Raw genomic sequence first — 20,648 nt, forward strand, 5'->3', positions numbered from 1 at the left:
GGGCACAGGACTGATTTAGATAACTGTACTGAATGCCAGAACGGCGGGATCGTTAAGAGAGACTTAGTTTCTAAGTCGAATACTGAGTCTACTCTATGCACCTGTCCTGCCTGCTTGGAGTGTATACCTCCTCCACTCTCCAAAGCAGAAAGAAACTGGAGTCTGCACTGCTTCTGAACCTCCTCACTGAGCTCAGGTAGAGTTGGTTGTGGATGGGAGGATTTTTCCTACCCTCACCAAGTGGCCCCAGTGGACACCAGAAACGATTATAAAGGTGGGCAACCAGGCATTTCAGTCTCCCAGTTTTTCACTTTGAAAGTTTCTTCTTTGTTTTTCAGAGGCAGCATCTCACTGTTTCTTTGCTGCCTATGAGAAGCACTCATCCCCTCTTTTTAATGGCAAAGGCAAACCCTTTCCTGTGCACTTAATGGTTCTCACCTATTTTCTCCCTACATTTATTCTTCCTTTACCCACCATTAGACTTTGTAGATGGTAGTTTGTTTCTGAGAATTTTCCAACAGGAATTTGTCTGGGAAACAAAGCCTTTACTAGTCAGCAAGATGAGCGTGGATATAAGAGTTTTCCAAGCATTGCAGCCCCTGGAGTTTTAAGTTGTTCTTTGCTTAGAAAGCCTGGCTTTAAAAATGTCTAAGATGGAAAAGAAATGAGTAGCTGACAATGGCTTTGGCTTTTTTTTTCTTTTCTTTGATTTTATAAAAGTCCTTTGAAATACGCTGGGTTGGTTATAAACACTTTTCCATGATTGTTTTTAATTTGTTAAGGTCATAAATAAATACCGTATGTTTTTGAAAATAAAAATAAGCAATGCATCCACTCCACAAGATCTTCTTAAAGTGCATCCATCAAACTTATACATAAGGTTACAATGCATTGGCAAATTTTAAACATGAGAATTGACAGGTAATGACTAATTTTTGATTTTTGCAGGAAGTAAGAAACAATGTACATTAAGTACATATCAGTAATCTGTACGTATCTATAATAAGGATGCCTATGTTCCATAATACATTTTTAAAGTTCTTTCTGTAGTTCCCATATGCTATTCAGACTGTCATCTTCCTTATGCTAACAACACAGCGGTTAGGAATTTGACTCTCCTGGTGTCTAAGTCTTGTCCTGACTCAAGGTTTCCTGCTTTCTGCAATGGGTATGACCAAACCCAGTTCTGCCTGAATCCTTCCCTATAGCTGTTTCCCTCTGTCTATCTTGCCAAAGGAGATAACGCTGAGCAGAAGAGTTCAATGAATAAATGAGGTAATGTTCATACATGTTGTCAGAATGCATTTCAAAGCAAACAAGATCAGGATTCTATTCCGTGAACGTTACTGAGTCATTCCTGGTGGTAGTGTTTTGATTCAACCTGGATTTGGCTTCGGGTTATGAACATCAGGGAGGCTTAGTTGTTGGTAGAACACCCATGGATGTGGGGCGGGGGTGGCGGCGCAGGAAGTGAGATGTCAGAAGGCCATGAGCGCAGGTGCCTTTGTTTCTCTTTACTGACGCTCTGGACTTTGTTTCTTGGCTCCCAGGAAGTCATCTCCTACTATTCCCAGTATTCCCTAGATGAAAAGATGCGCAGCCACATGGCCCTGGACTGGATCATGAAGGAGCGGGAGTCGCCAGGAATTCTCTCCCAAGAGCTGCGAATGGCCCTGAGGGAGTTGGAGGAAGCCAGGAAAGCAGGACAAGAACTACGGTTTTACAAAGAAAAGAAAGAAATCCTGAGTTTAGCCCTTACTCAGATCTACAGTGATCCCGACACTTCCTCACCCAGTGATGATCAGCTGAGCCTCACGGCCCTTTGCGGCTATCACTAGCAAGGCCAGGTCCCAGCTGCCCCTGAGGGGAGCAGAGGCTGGACTCTAATATTAGGAAGCCCATGGAAGGAGCTCATCAGAGGCTTTAGTACCTACAGCTGCTACCCGAAGGCTGTGCTAGTTCTCCCCTCCCATTCCAGCCACAGAATCTCAGAGTAGTAGGACCTTTACAGGACCCAACAGCCCACTGCATGCAGCTTTCCCATCACACTCTCAGTAGTTACACCTCAGACTGAAAAGATAGAGACAGGATTGTCTGAAAAATATTTTCCGGGCCTGGCTCCAACCTGAGGCCTGGTTGACATGTGCCTTGCTGGATTATATGTGTTGTTTGAAAGAAGGGGCCAATGTAGCATCCCCCAAAAGAACGTTAGCCGGAAATGGAAATTAGAATGACAGCAATTTAAAAAAATATTTGGGATTAAATAACAATATGAATTGTTTTTAAAAATATCCAAAGGTCAGAGTTTCTTCCTAAGCTTTGTAAGCTCCAAGTTAGCTTACACTCTACTAGGTGTAATACAAAACTTCTGTGGGGTTTTATCTGAACATCCCACTGTCAAAGATCTTGAAGTGGTAATAGTATGAAAAGACTAGATAAATTTAATGTGGCTTAAAATGTCATTGTAATACTTTTTTTTTTTAATTCACACTCTTCCATACGGGGATAAATGTCACCTAGAGTAGTACCCTCACTTGTATTCCTCAAGAAGAATAATATCTAGTTTTTATGAGTCCTGTGATGTCATGTTCATTTCTAATTTGCAGATAGATGAAATGATTTGTTTCTATTTCTGCCACCTCAGTCATATACCTATAATGGAGAAAGTTACTGGCATTTCGAAGGTTAAAACATTTTGAAAAATCATTAGCATTTAACACTGCTTACATTTACATTCGATGCATTTCTCATATATTAGAGAAAAGGAATCATTAGCTGTCTTTGTTGTTGTGCAAGAACGTAAGCCACCAGTAGCTCCAATGTAGTGTCATTTTTCAGCTTAAATTCTGCAATCTTCTTTAAAGAAGGGATAAAACATTGCCATCTCACTTTGAAGATGCTTTGAGTCAGTCAACTGATTAGAAAACCAAAAGCAAATGCAAACCAATTTTTAGATGGTTCCTGGTCACTCAGATTTAAGAATGGCAACAGTGTCAATTTCAAACACTTACAGGTATTTTCCTGTCCATAACATGGAAAGGAGCATCTTGAATTTACTCCATTAATTCAAATAAGAGAAAACAGTTTTCTCAATTTTAAATAAGGTTTCTTTTTCTTCCTGTTTAGGGAAATGCCCATTAACTCTCATGAAAGCTAAAACATAATTATAATAACATTAAAGTTTACAGAAGCATGATAATTCAGCTTCATAGCTAAATATCTGCAGTGGTAATTGTCACTTCTTGAATCCCCATGAAAACTACTGCATACTGAGCATGTATCTTGGAATTAGCCATTATAATAAAAAAATTAACTTTGTACATCATATTTCTCACACCAGTGGAAAATTTAGCTACATACCTGCCCTTCTCAAATGTCTTGAAAAGGTAATATTATATAATATTAGATAAATTTTATTAAAAAATATTGTTTTAACAAAAGTCATATTCCTCCCCATAATGAGGCTAAATGTCACCTAGAAGAAAACTTGATTCTCTTATATTCCAGAAGAGGAATTAGAATTAATATTTATAATTTGAATACATTTTAAAATTAAATTACTTCCTATTTAAAGTAATTTTTTTATAAAGTCATTACTCTTTATCATTTCCAAAAAGCCATGTTGGGTATGATTAAAGGTAGGTACGTCTGTACTACATTTGTAGACTTTGACAATGACCTCCTCAAGCTGACACCATCTAATTAGCTGCAGGAACAAAAATCAGCTGGAAAAATATTAAATTTACTCTTTGCCCTGCAGTGAGAAAACTGTACCCTTTCTGTACACTAAAAGCAGAAGTTCTCCCTTGGCCACCATCAGATTTTCCTGGCTGTTCAAAACTGCACAATCTGCCTGGAATGATGTGCAAGTTACAGCAAAAGAAGAAAAAGTCAGAATCTTTGCCACGGTAGGTCCCTTTGATGCTCATTTATAGCAAATCAACTTCAGCTAAGACCTAATGACTGTCAGTACATCACATAAACATCTATAATCCTGGCCCTGAAAAGAACAGCATTGAAGAGCAAAGTAGGTTATTATAATTTTTCATTTTCTATATCTTGTTCTTTATAACATACTATGTTGAAGGGGTCAAGAGTGGAGGATTCTCTCTTTAAATATATGGAGCTCTGAGTCCTAACCTTTTGTGCTTAGAAACCCTTTGATAATCTGACAAAAGCTATGAAACTTCTCTAGGAAAAGAGAACAAAGCATGTACATTCAAAATTACACAGTTTCAAAGAGTATGTGGACCTCCCCTAAACACATAGATTGCTCTAAGGACCCCCAGTTAAGAACTCTTAATTTTGAGCATATACTTTATAGTCTCTTAAACTTTTCAGCAGGAATCCAACCTAGTTCAGACATTGCCCTATTAACCTATCTCTAAGATAAATGTCATCATCCTTAAATACAGAATTGCACTATATTTTGACAAGAGATAGTTTAATTTTCACAAAATCCAGATACATTACTAGATTGTTATGAGAAAGCTGCTTAATGCAAACTAGTCACTAAACTTGTATGAACCTATCAGAATATTACAGATTTAATAAAGTCATTGTTCCTTTTATGATCAGAATTCAGTTGTCTATTTGTTCAAAAGTGATATAATCCACTGATATGTTTGCTGTTAAATTCATTCATCTATTTCTAGAAACAGAAATGAATCAAGCCATATGTAATCCTGAAATACTGTACCTACATCAACTATGAATCTGATAGGCTAGGTCTCAGGAAAAAGAGAAAGAAGACATAAAGTTTTAACACTTTCTGGTTTCTTTAGGGAAAGCATTTGAAGTCAGGAGTATTGTTGTAGTTGACTTTATCTCTGAAATGCTTTAAAGAGTTCTCAGTGACATCATGCCATGTCTTTCTTTCTTTCCAAAGGACAAAAGAAGCAAGACTAAGAATATTTTTATTATCCTTGACTATGTTTACAGGTAAACACTGTTAAAGACATTATCTCTTATATATTGTTCATATTTTTTGTTTTACCTTAGAGAAATGCAAATATCAATATTTCTTCTATGGTGTCCACCATGTTAAAGAGTGAATGTTAAGATTATTTTTAGCCAGAGCTCCATAAAGATGATTTTTCCTACCACAGTGGTTCCCAGTTTTGTACATTAGAATTATCTAAGGAGCTTTAAAAAAAAGCCCTCAATGTTGAGACTGTACCCAGACTAATGAAATCAGACTCCCTGGAAATGGGGCCCAGGCATCAGTATTTTTTAAAGTTCCCCAGGTAGTTCCAATGTGCAAGAAGGTTGATAACCATTGTGCACTAACAAGGAAGTTCTGGTCCAGAGGTCTCTGATCTAAATCCCAGGAGCAATTACTCCACTTGGCCTTGGCCCCAAATTCAAAATGTTGAGGTCTTCTGAGTTAGGTAGGAGTAAAACCCTTTGCTCAGGCAAGAGGCTTTCCTGGAGCCTAGAACTAAAGCAGGGCAAGCATGTGCGTGCACGCACACACACACTCCCCTTATCTCAGCAGGAGAGCCAGATTCTGCTCCAGGGTCCAGGTTTTCTTTCTCAAATATGATATGCAAACTATCTGCACCAGAATCATCCTTTTAAGTATACAAGTTCCTGGGCCACACCCATATGTGGTGACCAAATTCCAGGAAAGGGTCTGGATTATTTACCACTTCACCAGGTGTTTCTGATCACACTCTTAAATTGAGCTCTTTCGGCCTAAAGCTACCGAGCACATTCTTTAGTAGGCAGCACAGCCCTGGCCCTTCTGATGAACCAGCCTCTCGACAGAGAGCCCAGAAAGGCATAAGGAGAGAGGGGGAGGTTGCTTCTCTACCCCTCCTGGAAGCTAGAGAGAAGCAGAAGGGGAAGAGATAATAGCAGCTTTTTCTCCCCCCAAAAAGCAGCTCCACTCTTTTTATCACTCTGGCTCCAACATTTGGAATTACTTTTAATCCCGTTACTAGAAACCATGGAAATCCCTACTAGTGCATCTCTACGCTTATAGTCGCTCTTTTAAACCTGACCAAGCTCTAACAGCACTTTCTTCCTTGGAGCAAAGTAGGCTGTGGGAAAGGCAAGCAGAAGCTTCTTCCTGAGAACTATTGAATCTCTCGAGATTGTTGCTTCCCAAATGAAAGTCCCAGATTGCTATCTATTTATAGGCAGTTCCCAATTTTCGCAGCAGTTATGGTCTACAAGTCCATTTGTAAGTAAAGTTATTCAGTCCTGAGGATGTATTTTTCTACAGGAGCAAGGTCTAAATGATGGCAACTTTCCCAGACTAGCCTATATAAACAAGAGGGTGCCTAAAATACTGATCTATGGGACTAACGTGGCTCTAGGTTGTAAGTGGGCAGGGAGATGGAACAAAGGGCAGCTGTGGGTTTAGAGCACATTACTGAAGACCTCCCTGGGGCGAATTTCCCAGTCTCAAGCTGGTTCTCTAGACAGTTCCCTTTATTTTCTCTTTGTACCACCACAGGTTAGCTTGACAATGCCCCAACCACTGCCATTACATCTTATTTCTTCTGATCGTGGTTTCTTCTACTTGCTGACTTATTGAAGAAGAGATGTCTTTTTCCTGCTTTTCCCTACAAGTACTTTAAAAATTTCTAAGAGTTGGTATCACTAGAAACAGGAACATTGCATGACCTAAAAATGGCAGCCACTAAGCCTCTCTGTAGGTCCTGTAGGGAAACACACAGGCATGCAAAGCAGGACTGCACTGGGCAGGCTGATCATGGAATCTGTCCTCCTCACCCAGACCCCTAAGGTTTCCTGCTTTGGTGTTCTCACTGGCTCCATGTGGCATTGCCCTATCCTGATCACAGGTACCCCATAGTTAGCCAGTGATTCTGTGCAGTCTGGCTCAAAACTACAAAGTGGACTGATTGGTCTGTCCCCCTCAGGCATGTGAACTAAGAAACATGGAAGGAATTTGGCAGTTCCAGTTGGGAGCTGAAGTTGGAAGAGTCATGTCTGTGCAGGCTGAAGTGATGAGAAAGTAGGAGTCATGAGTCAGCAGAGGAAGCTGGTCCGTAGAAAGAGGAGAAGGTGGTTGGTGTAGAGAGCAGATGCACAGAGAGGCAGAAACACAAGTAGAAGGTGAAAGCATGAGGCTCATGAGGAAATGGTGAGAGCTGCTGGCCCAAGTACCCTGCAGTAACTTCACTGTCTTTATCCAAGGGGATCACACACTTTGCAGCCAAAGAAATTCCACCTTACTAATTTCAGAGAGAAATTACTCTAGACTATCCTGGACTCCATCCTAAGAACAGACCAAGAAAGCTGCCATGAGGAAAAAACCTCTTCGAGCAATAGAAATGCTGCTGAAAAAGCTAGACTTAGGACTGGTTACTGAATTAATTTCTTTCCCTACTCACTGCTCCTTCTATTCCAGTTTAAGGTCTCACACTGGTCAGAAGTCCTTCCCAAATCTGAAATAAATTTATGCATTATGTGCTAACCATCATGTTGTTGCTCCCCTACATAGAAATTCCCGTGTTGTCATATTCCACAGGAGCTATGAACACAGAGGGAAGTGGGATTCCATTTTTAAAGGATAGAATTCATAACCTCAAATTATTGTTGTCTCCTTAAGAAATGAGTCACCTTGGAAAACTAATGTGCTCTGACACTCTGACAATGCTCAAGAGTGCTGTCTTTGCCAAAGACATTTCTGTCATGAACTCCTTGGGAATGGTCTTCTGAGTTTGTGTGAGCAAAGGGAGAAAAGCAGTCTCTTTTGTCAGCAGAGAACACCTTACCTTCCTGAACTATTTTATTTCAATCTTTCGACTATTAGGCCTAATACTTAGCAGGTGTTCAATGGATATTTTTTTCTTTTTCTTTTTTTTTAAATGGAGGTACTGGGGATTGAACCCAGGGCCTTGTGCATGCTAAGCATTCACTCTGCCACTGAGCTGTACCCACCCACCTCAATGAATGTTTCTTGAGTAGAAATTTGTCATCAGTGTCTTGGTGCCTTCCTTACTCCTTGCTTGATGAGTTAATTCATTCAGACTTGGCTCTGTTCTACTGGATTAGTCAGGAATCACTCACTAATTAGTCAGGATTAGTAAGACAGAAACTCAAGTCAAAACTACCAGGGAAAGGGGGAGTTCACTGACACAACAGAGTCCTGGGATAGTTTTTGCTCCAAGTACATCTGGATCCAGGAGCACAAACCAGGACTTTATCTCTCTCATTATATGGATATATTCTATGTGCACATTGATGTGTATCATTGCCTATTTCTCAAATCTTTCTTTCATGTTTGCTCCATTTTTAAGCAGGCTCCCTCTCCTTGGAGCAGCAAGATGGTGGCCAGCAGTTTCATTCTTACATTGGAGCAGAATGGGAAATTCTCTTCCCAGCAGTTCAAATCTAAATTCCAGAACTGACTGTCACAGGGGTGTTTCAGTTGACCCAATTGCTGTTCCAGGCCCAAGTCACATGTCTGCTCCCTTGGAACTAGTGGTGAAGTCATCCCACCTAAATGACTTAGACCTAGGCAGGGAGGAGTAGTCACCTGAGGTAAAAAAGCGTTCAGTTACCAAAATGGGGAGAATATGGCCATTTACCAAGACTTTTTGAAACTATTTCTCTTTGAGAGCCTTCAGAGACAATGAACAATAGTAGAAATGAAGTCCCCCCAACCATTATTTGGGGAAAAGGATTCCAGGCAGACAAAAAACAACAGATGTTCACTATGAATACATTGTACCATTTCCAAAAATCAAATTCACCCTCAAAGGACAAATTTTGTCACTATTAAGGTTGTTCAAAAGAACATTTTCCCCTAGAGAGGAAATCCAAAAGTGTTTCCAGACCAATCACATCACTGGAATAAGCATACAGGTTCTCTGAGCACTGTCCTGAAGGGGACGGCACTCACTTATATGTAAGAGTTCAGTTGTGTGGAGAAGTCTAATCACTGGCATTACTCTGCAGTCACACTTCATATATCTTCAGTGCTGATGAACTGTTGCAATGCTAGTGAGTCAGGAAATTTCCTCTGGTCTATTTCTGGTGGGCCCTGGCTTTCATTATCAGTGGCTGCTAATGCTTTTAATAGAAAAGAAAACAGTTGATCCCAACAATTGAAAACAGTTGTGGTGAAGCCGGACCATTCAATAGCCTGGGTAGTTTGTTCATCCCTATATCCATGACTGAGTAACTTGCAAACCTTAAGCATGGCTCCACTCTGACCCATGAATTGTGTCACGGGTAGTTATAAAATGATTTTGGAAACAATCTATTCTGAGGCAGTCAATTGTGAATCTCCCAGATATTTTCATATTTCCATGCAATGATATGTTATATGATGTCTGGAAGTAAACAGTACTTAGTGCAAGCAGATTTTCATAGGAAAATTGTGAAAACACAGGTGACCCAGGGAAATACCAGATTGCCAGGAGAGCTGAATCTGGTCAATCTGGTATCAACCTGAAATTTAATAAATTAGAAATAGAAGCTAGGAGCTATTTTACTTTCAGTTAATCTTCTCTCAAAGGATCTGGGGGATTATGTTTTGTTTATTTATTTATTGCAGCCACTTGGATTTTTTTGTATGTTTATTGGTTGCAAGGCCACCAAAGCAAATAAATCCAAAACACAGTGGAGGGGAAGTCAGTTATCTCAAAAGCTGAAACAGATCCTTTTATCTTAAGTGATGTTTGTTAAAGATTGAGTTCACTAAAGTTGTGAATTAAGTTAGGACAAGTTTCTTTCACACTGCCTTTTATACAGAGTGTTCTTATTGGCAATATGTTTTGCATCCTTTTTATTTTCTTCATAGAATGCAAGAACAGTAGCTCCTTGCCCAGTTTACCAGTCATTTGTGAAAAGCCAGGGGGGCTCAGCTCTCACTCTGCTGAAAAGAGGCTTCAGTAGGCTGCGTCTTGCCACGTGGGCAACTTCATCCCAGGCATTGCAGGTGTCACATACGTTGATGGTAGGATTTACAGGGTCTAAAATGAACAGCCTAAAGCAAAACAAAACAAACTTAAAATTGTGCATCTCTAAACCTAGTTTCAACTTCAATAGGTAGAATAGGGGAATGTCTGAGTTAAAGAAGGAATTCCGTTAAGAAAGGACTCTCTGGGAACCCTGGGAGTGAGTCCACGGAGGACTAACCACACCTGTAAACACACCTGTTAGCAGTCACTTGCTTTTGCCACAACAACTCTGACTTTCTCCCATTTTCCCTTTTCACCTGAGGAGGCATGTCCTTCGTGGATTCAGCCTCCAGTGTCTTCCTCATTTGTTGTCTATATCCACATTCGATTCATTTCACTCAAATTACTCTTATTTCACACTTTAGAATTCAAGTTCTGTGAGAAGTAATGGAAGGGAATTGACTTTGGAGTAATTAAGTCCTTCCCATTTGCACTGAATCCCCATAAAGCTACTCTTTGCTTCAGACTTTTTTCCTTGATGGCAGACCTGCTTCTTGTATCCTAAGGGTGTAGAAAAGACAGTTACCTTGTGTGTTTCTGGTAAACCTTTACAAAAATGGGGAACTTGCGATGATAGTGTCTGTGCCAAACCACATCGATTTCTGCATACCGAACCAGAAGTTTGAGGACTGCCCTCATTCCCTGCACCAGGCTGAAGAACAGGGGCTTTTCCGCCCGTTCCCAGATGTAAATGGTGAGGAGCTCCACTGTGTAAGAGGAGGGAAGTCTCCGGAATCTAAAAACACAGAATGAAGGGTTGTACCTACTTTCACTGACCCAGAAAACGAAGACAGGTTTATTTAGTTACAAGAAAAATCCAAGCTCAAAAGGCTACTTATAGAAGAAGAAGTTCTATTTTCAGTTTCACAGCTTACCAAGCAATAATAATATTTCCGCCAATCAGACTGGCAAAAAAAAGAATTATAATATTCAACATTAGTGAGTTTGTGAGGAAATGCACTCTCCACTCTATTAGTGAGATGCTAAATTGATAGTCTTTTCTGGAGGCACCTCTATTAAAATTTGGCATGTTTCATCTCTTTGATCCAGCGTTTTTCCCTCCTGTGAATTCATTCTGTAGAAACATCTACAAGAACTCAAAGATATACACAAAAAGATATTTTTTATCTTATTGTTTGAAATAGCAAATACTGGAATGTTCATCAACAGAGGATTAGTTAGATAGTTTCATGGCTCATCTCTTACTGTGCTGTTCAGTTTGGCAGCCACTAGGCACGTGTGGCTATTGTTCACTTGATACATGGCTAGTCTTACTTGAGTATATACTGAATTTTGAAGAGTCATATATAAAAAGTAAAATATCTCATTAATAATTTTATATTGGTTATATGTTGAAATAACATTTTGGATATACTGGGTAAATAAATTATTAAAATTAATCTCACCTATTACTTTTTACCTTTTTAATGTGACTACTAAAATATATAATATTGCATACATGGCTTGTATTTGAACATCACACTCTTTTTTTTCTACAGCGTTGACCTATACTGTTCAGTCATTCCAAGAAGCAAGATCACAATGTACAGATATAAAGATATGATATAGATTAATTGAAAAACAAAGCAATAAACTGAAAATATATTTTTTAATTAAGCATACATAAAAAAACAAATTTAGAAAATGTGCTCTAAAGATATTGTGGGGAGTTGGGGATAGCGGGTTAAGAAGGAAATTTTTTTTTACCATTAAGTCTGTTAAATTGCTATTTATATACGCCAGGGGAAAAACTAAAGCTGAGGATTAAAAAGAAACTCCAAAGAAAACAGCCGACATGACATTCTCAGGATTTCATGGTGGTTGACATCCAAATATGTGTTTGTGCTGCCTTGGCATTCATTAGCCATAAAAATGTATCTTTTCATGATACATTGCAAAATCATGCAATTTTTCCCCCTAATAAAATGGTAACATTTTCTTAGTATGATATTAATCATTTGTTTTTACCTCAATAAGAGAAATAGAAAAAACTAAAAGTGGACAAAACCTCTTGTCCTAGTATTGAACAGCTAACTAGAGTTCAGCTGATCAGTAACTCAGTTCTTGCAGTTTTCCCTCAGGGGTTGACAACAATGGACAGAAGACTTAAACCCCATCTCTGCTTTAATTATCTGATGCTCCCAATTGCCCAAAGTAAACCATGGTTGAACATTGCTCAAGCAGGAGATACTCTTCAAATTTTATGAAACAAAATTTAGAGGGGGTAAAAGACTTAATAAGCATTGAACCATTTTACTTAACATTTTTATAGCATGTTTACGTATGTGTTTATTTAGCACTGATATGTGTTCATACTATTTTGTGTCCTATTTTAGTCATTTAAAGTTGTTTCATTTAAATCTTTCTATGTATTACTATATTTCCCAAACTTGTCTCAAATAGTATTTCATCATACTTCTATGACAAGTTTATTTGCTTTTCAGGGAAATTTTCATTCCCACTTTTCATTATATTTAGTAGCACTATTCCTAATTTACTTATTCAAATTATTTTTATAAAGGTAGTTCATTGAAGTGTTTCTGAGCTCTCTTTTAAAATCTTTATTCTGAGTATTCTTTTTTTATGACATATTTTAATATAAATAATGGCCTCAACTGTTTTTTTAAAATATAATAAGAAATATTTTTTTAATTTTACCGTTTTTTTTAAAGAGGGGAATTAACTTGATAAATGGTGTGAATATTTTAAAATTCTTAACACATAATAAATACTTAATACACATTACTAGATTACTTTCCCAAAATAGAAAACCAATTATCATATTTTGAACATATGTGGTCCAATTTCCCCACAATACCACCTCTTTTAAGCCTTAGAATTATGATTCTGCTACATTAATAGATAAATTTCTTCTTTCAGACTTACAAATGCTCTCCACTACCAAAAAAAGTGTTAGATGCCAAAACCAGGCCTATCATCTGACCAAGGATCTACTCAAGGCAAGAAGCTTTATTTCTTTGTTTTTCTTTTTTCCTATTTTCATTAATAAAATTTTCCTCAACCAATGAGAAAAAAACAGAATGGCTAGAGATGCTTAGAGGTAAGGGAAATTATACAGAAGTAATACATGTTTTTACAAAGTGACTAATGTTTTCGTCAATGTTAAAGACAAAAACACACAAAGAGTAAACATAGTGTGTGATTCAGATGAATAAATCAAGATTACTGCAGCTTCATACAAAGATGAAAACATATTCCTTGTAGAAAGTGACCATATATAAATATGTTTTAATAAATCCTCCATCTCTTCTATTTCTGCCAAATGGAGAATTCATACAAATATATCTTAGTTCCCTGTTTTTTCAAAAGTTTATTTTAAAATACTCAAACCAGTATCTGAATCTCCCTCACATCACTTCACCATACACTTGAGCCTGTTGCTACCATAGGAAAGATACGGAAACATGCTCATATCAACTTTTAGGGATCACCTCCTCTGGAGGACAGCTCTGCTCTGTTAGAACAGCAGAAGCTTGAACATTAAATGTCTCATTCAAATCATGCTGGTTGTTTCCCTTTTCCATTTCTGTGCCTTCCTTCCTTGTACCAATCCATTTGGTTATGCCACTGAATATTTTGGTTTCTGTTCTTTGGTTCCTACCAAACTCTTCCGTTTGAAATAATGTAACACAGATATTCTATACTCTTTAAAAGCCCTCATTCATTCTCTCTCTCTCTCTCTCTCTCTCTCTCTCTTTCTCTCTCTCAAGCCCCTCTCTCTCTTTCCATCTCTCTCTATATTCCCTCTGCCTACCAAGGAAAGAGGTGGGGCCTGAAAGAATAAAGAAAGGACATGAAAAGAGAAAGGCTCACATGGTGCCCATGTGCTGGTTACATACTTATTTTCCTCGGTGGTGCTGGCAAATGATGTCTTAAACCAATGCATCATTAAACGAATGAGCTCCTTCACCCTCGAGACAGACGCCTTGACAAAATCCACTTGGTATGGCAAGAGGGCCAAGGCACACAGCTGGGCTTCGTCACTGTCGTTACAGAGGTGCAGTTTGCGGTAAAGGTGAAGTTTTAAATCTGTTAACACCAAGGAACAAAGACAACTGTGAGAATTTCCTCCCCCTTCTCCTCTCTGGGTTTCTTGTGGTACAAACAAGCTGTGCTACTCTGATTAATTATAGACCCTGAGCATTTAAAAAACAAAGCAGTTTCTGTATTTAGGAGAGTTATTCCAGTTTACCCAAGTGATTAAAAGAGAAACCTTCAACATTATGATACCAGAGAAGTTCAAATTGAGCAAACCCTGGTACCAGAAAATCTCTCTCATCAGATGAGAGATTTTCTCTCTATTGGCAGAGGAAATTTATTTCTTAGAAGCAAATTTCATTACTTTAAGCAAATACCATCTAGCAATAGAAACCAAATGTCTCTATGCTCTGTGCACAATAACCTATATAATTCCCTCTGTTTATTATCTAAATTGTCATCTGTATATATATTTGCAGAAGAGATTCTACCACCTGGACAGTTGAAGGGATTGATTATATTTATAAAGATGGAGATGACTTTGAAAGATGTATTTAGGTCAAATTGAAAACAATCTGTGGCAGCTAGTGATACATTAATGAGGGAAGAAAACTAGATTAATAGCAAATAAGCAAATAAACATCTATAGCTTAATACTATAGTCTCATAAAACATCATTAACTCATATTGTGCTCATTCTAGTTGTATGACATATAAATGTTCAGTATCTTCTATCATAATCTACTTAAAGTTTCCCAGTTCAACACAATTAGGAGTTCTAATATGAATCTATTCTGTACACCCCTTATATGTACCTGTCCTTCTGCCCAATTAAATTGTCACACAAAAGCACACTCATTACTTATGGCAAATTTAGCTTCTACAATACACATTTTAAAGTTAATTTAAAGTTAACTGGCAAGTAACTTTATTTTACTTGTAAATACATTTTACAAAAAACCAAAGACAAAAAAGAAAAAGAAGCTTTATGCCTTTCTCTTGATACCTAATTTTAAGAGTATCCTTTTATACTGGTCCAGTTGTTGAGAGCCAAGTCAGACTTATAATAGTAGGTTGATTATCAACAGGTTAAAGAATAAAATCAAATCCCTATGATAAATAAAGGTGAACAAATAGAGTTGTCTATGGCAAATATTTTCATAAATGCAGTTACAACAAACATTCTAGTCCTAAATCTACAAGGCAACAGTCATTATAACTATTAAAATACACTTTCAATTTTACTGACAGGCTGTCTACCTTTCTTAGCCAACAAACTTAGTCAAAAACTTAGGTTTATGATGAGGAAAGATGGACAGAACAATAACTTAAATTTTGGTATGCAGTAGGTATGTCAGGTATTTGATGACCTGTTGCTATCATCTGATGAGATGCCATGGCAGACTTAGAGACTATCTACTCAAAGCCGCCTCTGTATCAACATTTCCACCCCTTCAAGGTGCTTTACTGACAGGGAACCAAGCTGATGGTCTCTAACTTGAATTATTTTTGAAGATTATAATTGTCTGTTTCTACTCTGTGTGACTCAGCTGAGCTTGTTAAGCTTTATTTTCTCATCATCATCGTTTGTAAAACAAGAATTCTTAGCTGCCTTGCTGTGAGTCACCTACTATTCTAAGTGCTTTATATTTATTTAACACATTTACTCTTCAACAACACTTGACATGGAAACTATTATTATCCTCAGTTTACAAATGAGGAAATAGAGTAAGAGAAGTTAAGTAGGTTGCCCAAAGTCACATAGCTAGGATGTTCAGCTGCCATCTATTGCCAGTCAACTATCTGAGCCCAAATGCTTCCTAATCAGTGGCTAATTCCATACTTGTCAGACTTTAATGAGCACAAGAGTCACCTGGGGATCTTTTAAAATGCAGTTTCTCACTTAGTAGGTCTGGAGTGAAGCCCAAGAGTCTGTATCTCTAACAAGTTCCTAAGTGATGTTGATACTGCTGATCTGAGAATCATATTTGGATCAGGAATATCATCAACCATGTCCTCTCAAATCTCATGGCTCTGGGGTGCATTATGACATGTGGGCCAAGCTGTTAGTGGTCTAGCACATATGTAAGATGTGCAGGGAATATTATATTAAAATGCCTGTGAAGATTTGATGTGATCATCTGAGTCTTGCTCTGACAATTATTAGCAACATTCAGCTGCCCGTTAAAATCCCTTGAAATCCTAGGACTTGTCTGAATTGCTGGTCTCTTTTCAAACTCATTCTCCATCATCAGTGGAGAGAATTGGGGTTACATAATAATTTCCGTCCCTTTAGAATTCATTTCACACAGTTGTGCTTTGAGAACTTAGGGGACTTAGAAGCAAGAGTAAAAATACACTTTTGCTCCTCTGGGAGACATTTTAGCTGGAAAGCTACTGATATAACCTCAAATCCTCAAGACAATTACCTGAGAGTTGGCTAACAACTGTGCTTTTGAAGTTTGCACACAAGAGAAAGAAATCATTTTGTACAAGTATAAGAGTCTCATGGACCTATGGTGAGACCTAGGGAGATGGAAGTTCTTTCCTTAATAAATATTCATTTCACTAAGCACATGCTACATAATTTCAAATCAAACTTCATATTTTAATTATTACAACAATTATCTCATCTCAGTTTTATAGCTGAAAAAAAATGAGGCTTCAGTATTTTATATGATTTACCCAAAGTCACATAGATAATATGAAATAGATCTGGGATTTGATTTTAAGCCCAGTGTGTCCTCTCCATTATACAACTTTGATGTCAGTCTACATAGGACCTACCTGGTGAGACAGGCCTAGGTTTGCATCCTAGCTTTTACACCTACTACCTACATAACTGTGGGCAAGTTGCTTAAATTTTCTAAGGCTCAGTTTTTAAATATTCAAATTGGTGTAATATCTTTTTTCAGGTTTGTTGTACAAATCGGAGGGATTCATTTAATGAGATTAATTTTAGGACAACAAGAATTATGTATGGCACATAATAGGTGCTGGATAAATCACAGCATTTAAAAATATCGTACTAGGCCCAGCAAGATTATCAGATAAGAAGACTTCTAAAATCTCAGGTTGGGCTAAGAGTTCACGCTCTTCTTCCCAGCATCCTGTCTTATCTCAGAGCTCCCCATACCTCTGTCTTCATACCATACAATGACCTGTTTGTGTGTCTTTTCCCCTCCAGACTATACACCCCACCATATCTTATTCATATTTGTACTCCTAGTCCTAACACAGTTCCTAGACCATGGTAGGCATGCAGTACATGTATATTGACAAAGTACAGTGCAGCAGAAGAGAACTTTGTTTTATACAATATGAGCAGCACCTTGTCCAACAGTGCTGGTAAATAAAAGAACCAGTTCAGGGAAGTCTACATGTTCCTCTGGAGTCTCGCTGAGAGAGGGGAGGACCAACATCATGTTCAATTCATTCCCTTTATTCGATACATGTTTATTGAATAATACAGTCCTAGGTTCCAAGATAAACCTTATCCTCAAGGAGCTCCAGATGCAATGGGAAGCCAAAGCTGTGCATGATGACAAGAGGATCATGATCCAACAGTAAACCAGGGAGGGATCTATGGGAAAGTGGGGGAGGCAGGTCTAGGAAGGACTGACTAGGGAAGGAAGTTCACTGGAGTTATGCTGAGTCTTGAAGTGTAAGCAGGAACTTACAAGGCAGAGTGTAGGATGGGATAGGTTAAGATCAGCATATCAGTGGAAGCATTGTGCAAAGACATAGAGATAGAAGAGAAATATTTTAGGGTTACTGGCTCATGAATCTCTTCTCTACCAAATGTGAGCCCCCAAACAGCAAAAATCTTGAGCTCCTACCGAATTCATTGAAAGTATTTAATGGTACATGGTAGGTATTCCAGAAATGATGATTGAATGGAATATATAAATGAATAATAGATCAATGAAAATATTTGATACCTGCTGCTAAGCCAGAGCAGGGTCACTGGTCATGTATTGGTTCACAAGTTGCTATGGCATTTTCAGTTCTGTCATTTTGCCACACATAGAATATATAAATGTTTTAAAAAGTCAAGCAGCAGCTTAGATTCAACCTCCAAGTTCTCTGGAGAATACATTACATCTATATAAGTCACTTAGTCATCTGGGCCTCTGCTTGGGCTATTAAAACAAAATACAATAGACTGGGTGGCATACACAACAGAACTTTATTTTCTCACAGTTCTGGAGTCTGGAAAGTCCATGATCAAGGTGCTGGTAGATTTGGTTCCTGGTAAGAGCCCTCTTCCTGGCTTGCAGATGGACACCTTTTCATGGTACGCTCACTTGGCTGAGAGAGGACATTCTGGTGTCTCTTTTTCTTCTTACAAGGGCATTAATCCTATCACTGGGGCCTTACCTCCATGATGTCATCTAAACCTAATTTCCTCTCAAAGACCTCACCTTCTAATACCATTACATTCGTGGGTAGAGAGCTTCAAAATAGGAATTTTGAGGGGACAAAAATATCCAGTCGATAAGAGGGACTTTATATTTTTGCCTAAAATGGAGATACTCTGTCCCCCCTTTTATGAGTATGATTAGATTTTCTATTTCATAACTCAGTCTAGATACCACAACATCTTAGGAATAAAAATAGCGTCATAATGGCCACAACAATGTCATTCTATCACTCTGTCTTTATCACTTCCCACTTCTTTTAGTAGTTCCAGCTCTCTCAAATTCCCTCACCTACTCAAGTCCCGAGGGACTATCTCACATGTGCTTGCAGGCTCTTTCTTCAGTACCACATGGTCTCTGCTTTATCCTCCTCTGCTCTTTAATGGCCTCTGTGGCTGCAGCTATCAAAAGCACTGATCCAGCCAAAGCAGCAATGCCACCAATGCAGCCTGGTTCTGTATGCCTAGCTGGATACTGTGTCTAGATGTGGTCAATCCTATATAAATACACGTTGAATGAACAGCCATTTTAAAGGCTTCCTGTGAAACAAAACAAATAAATCTTACCTGTGGAGGCTGTAGGTCCCAGGACATCATAGTAGGCCATGATCTCCAAAGAGTGACTGTGAAGACTTTCAGTACACAAAAAATTGAATCTTAAAGACAATGGTGTTCTTTTCCCCATTAGGATCCTTAGAAAAGGAACATGATGTGATATGAGAGGTAATATAAGGAGAAAAAAGAAAACACCGGATTATTTTCCACCATCCTTCCACTTACTCCAGTCCTGCTTCTCTCTTGGCTATTTCTCAAACATTCCAGGAATGTTCCCTTCTCAGGACTTTGCAGTTGCTAAGGTTTTTTATTCTTAGCTTATACTTAGATAGTTCACATAGCTGGGCTCTGGCTTTATTCAGCTCTCTACTGCACCATTTGGCCTTTCCTGGACACCCTTTAAAACAAGAGCTCCTTCCACGTTCCCTGCCCCCTTACCCTGCTTTGTGCTTCTTTGTAGCATTTCATTACTACTTAGAACTGTATTATTTATTTCTCTCACGTGTTAGGAGTACAAAAGCAGGAACTGTGTTCGTTTTGTTCACTGTTCTGTCCCTAGTATCTGATATATAATAAATAGATGATTAACAATTTTTAATGACTTATTTTCTGAATATGGATTAGAGCATAAGATACCGTGAATCATGAATATGATTAAGAAAATATTAAGTAAAAAGAACTCAGACATCTATTTCTGGGTATAATGAAGTAGCTAACAACCAACCAATACTCACTGAGAACTAGAAAATTTGATTAAAAACTACATGTGTAATTTAGAGGCATTGGAGAGTTGCTGTAGCTAGAAAGGTCAAGATATAGTTTTACACTCCCCCCTCCAAAAAAAAAAAGATATAGTGAGGAGTGGGGCAGCAGATTACGGACAGATGGACTGATACTCTGCTGCCTTTTTCCCTGGGGACATATGTCGACTTGAGAAATAGAGAAGAGGCTGAAAATATGGACTTTTCTTTGGGCAAAGGGAATCTTCTGGGGTTAAAAAAAACCAGCAGAACTTTGTCAAGCATATGGGGCTGAAGCAATGCTAGAGACTTGGAGGCCACAATCCTGATGAAAAAGAAAAAGTGGAGAATTGAACACAAGATATGCCCTGCTTTTCCCTCCAAACGTTTGCTGAATTCTGAAGATGCCCGAGACAGGTTTGGTTATGAAATGAAACAGAATGTCTTGGAAAGCTAAGCAGAAGTGTTGGCAGTCTCCTCAGGCTGAAGTAACATGGATTAGGTTCAGTTTCAGGGACTGAGGATACAAGGATCAGGGGAAAGTCCTTGGTGAAACTACTGGGCTATAACAATTGTTCCTTAATTTTGCTGCATATTGGAAATCACCTGGGGATCCTTAAAATGTACTGATGCTCTCACCTCCAGGCGTTTTTATTTAATGGGTACAGGGATATGACCTAGGTGATCATTTCTTATCCATTTGGTGAGGAAACCGTACATCCGCTCTGGAAAAGGATAACATCGGATTTTTAATGCACAGTGTCCTGGTTTTAATCTTTAAAAATCACTAGGAATTTCAAGAGATAGGGCTATAAGATTTAAAACTAACAGACAAAAACCAACAGTAGCAACAGACCTCATAGGTGATCCAAATATTGCCATAAGTAGATGAGGATTTTAACTGATTGATACGTTCAAAGAATAGAGAAATCAACAGTAAAAGTAGACATAAAGATGAAAAGTTTAATCAGAATTAGATTTTACATATATTAA

The 20,648-nt window shown here is 38.2% G+C and overlaps 2 protein-coding genes across 6 annotated transcripts in view; one reads left to right on the top strand and one right to left on the bottom strand.

Annotated features, from left to right (window-relative positions):
• The window catches only part of LIX1 (limb and CNS expressed 1), a 55,808-nt gene extending 51,237 nt beyond the window's left edge, over positions 1-4,571 (top strand). For all 5 annotated transcript variants that reach the window (XM_072958364.1, XM_006212957.4, XM_072958362.1 and 2 more), the window contains one exon: positions 1,551-4,571. In XM_072958364.1, coding sequence (XP_072814465.1) covers positions 1,551-1,838 — 288 coding nt within the window. In that variant the 3' untranslated portion in view covers positions 1,839-4,571. The remainder of the gene's footprint in view (positions 1-1,550) is intronic.
• Positions 4,572-9,611: 5,040 nt separating this feature from the next.
• Positions 9,612-19,032, bottom strand: LOC116278199 (2'-5'-oligoadenylate synthase 1-like). The gene is made up of 4 exons (XM_031673223.2): positions 18,928-19,032; positions 13,802-13,991; positions 10,468-10,677; positions 9,612-9,967 (listed from the first exon to the last, which is right to left on the bottom strand). Exons 1-4 carry the CDS (start codon positions 18,965-18,967, stop codon positions 9,811-9,813), a joined length of 597 nt encoding a protein of 198 aa, XP_031529083.2. The 5' UTR covers positions 18,968-19,032; the 3' UTR covers positions 9,612-9,810.
• Positions 19,033-20,648: the final 1,616 nt, after the last annotated feature.

This window comes from Vicugna pacos, chromosome 3 (genome assembly GCF_048564905.1).
Source record: "Vicugna pacos chromosome 3, VicPac4, whole genome shotgun sequence".
Lineage (NCBI taxonomy): Eukaryota > Metazoa > Chordata > Mammalia > Artiodactyla > Camelidae > Vicugna > Vicugna pacos.

What these genes read in the sequence shown, in the direction of transcription:
- LOC116278199 (XM_031673223.2), bottom strand. Translation starts at nt 18,967, where the DNA reads ATGGCCTACTATGATGTCCTGGGACCTACAGCCTCCACAG. An exon ending in AGCACCACCGAGGAAAATAA is followed by an intron (nt 10,678 to 13,801) that starts GTATGTAACCAG and finishes CTGTGTTTTTAG; the next exon opens with ATTCCGGAGACTTCCCTCCT. An exon ending in GTTTACCAGAAACACACAAG is followed by an intron (nt 9,968 to 10,467) that starts GTAACTGTCTTT and finishes GTTTTGCTTTAG; the next exon opens with GCTGTTCATTTTAGACCCTG.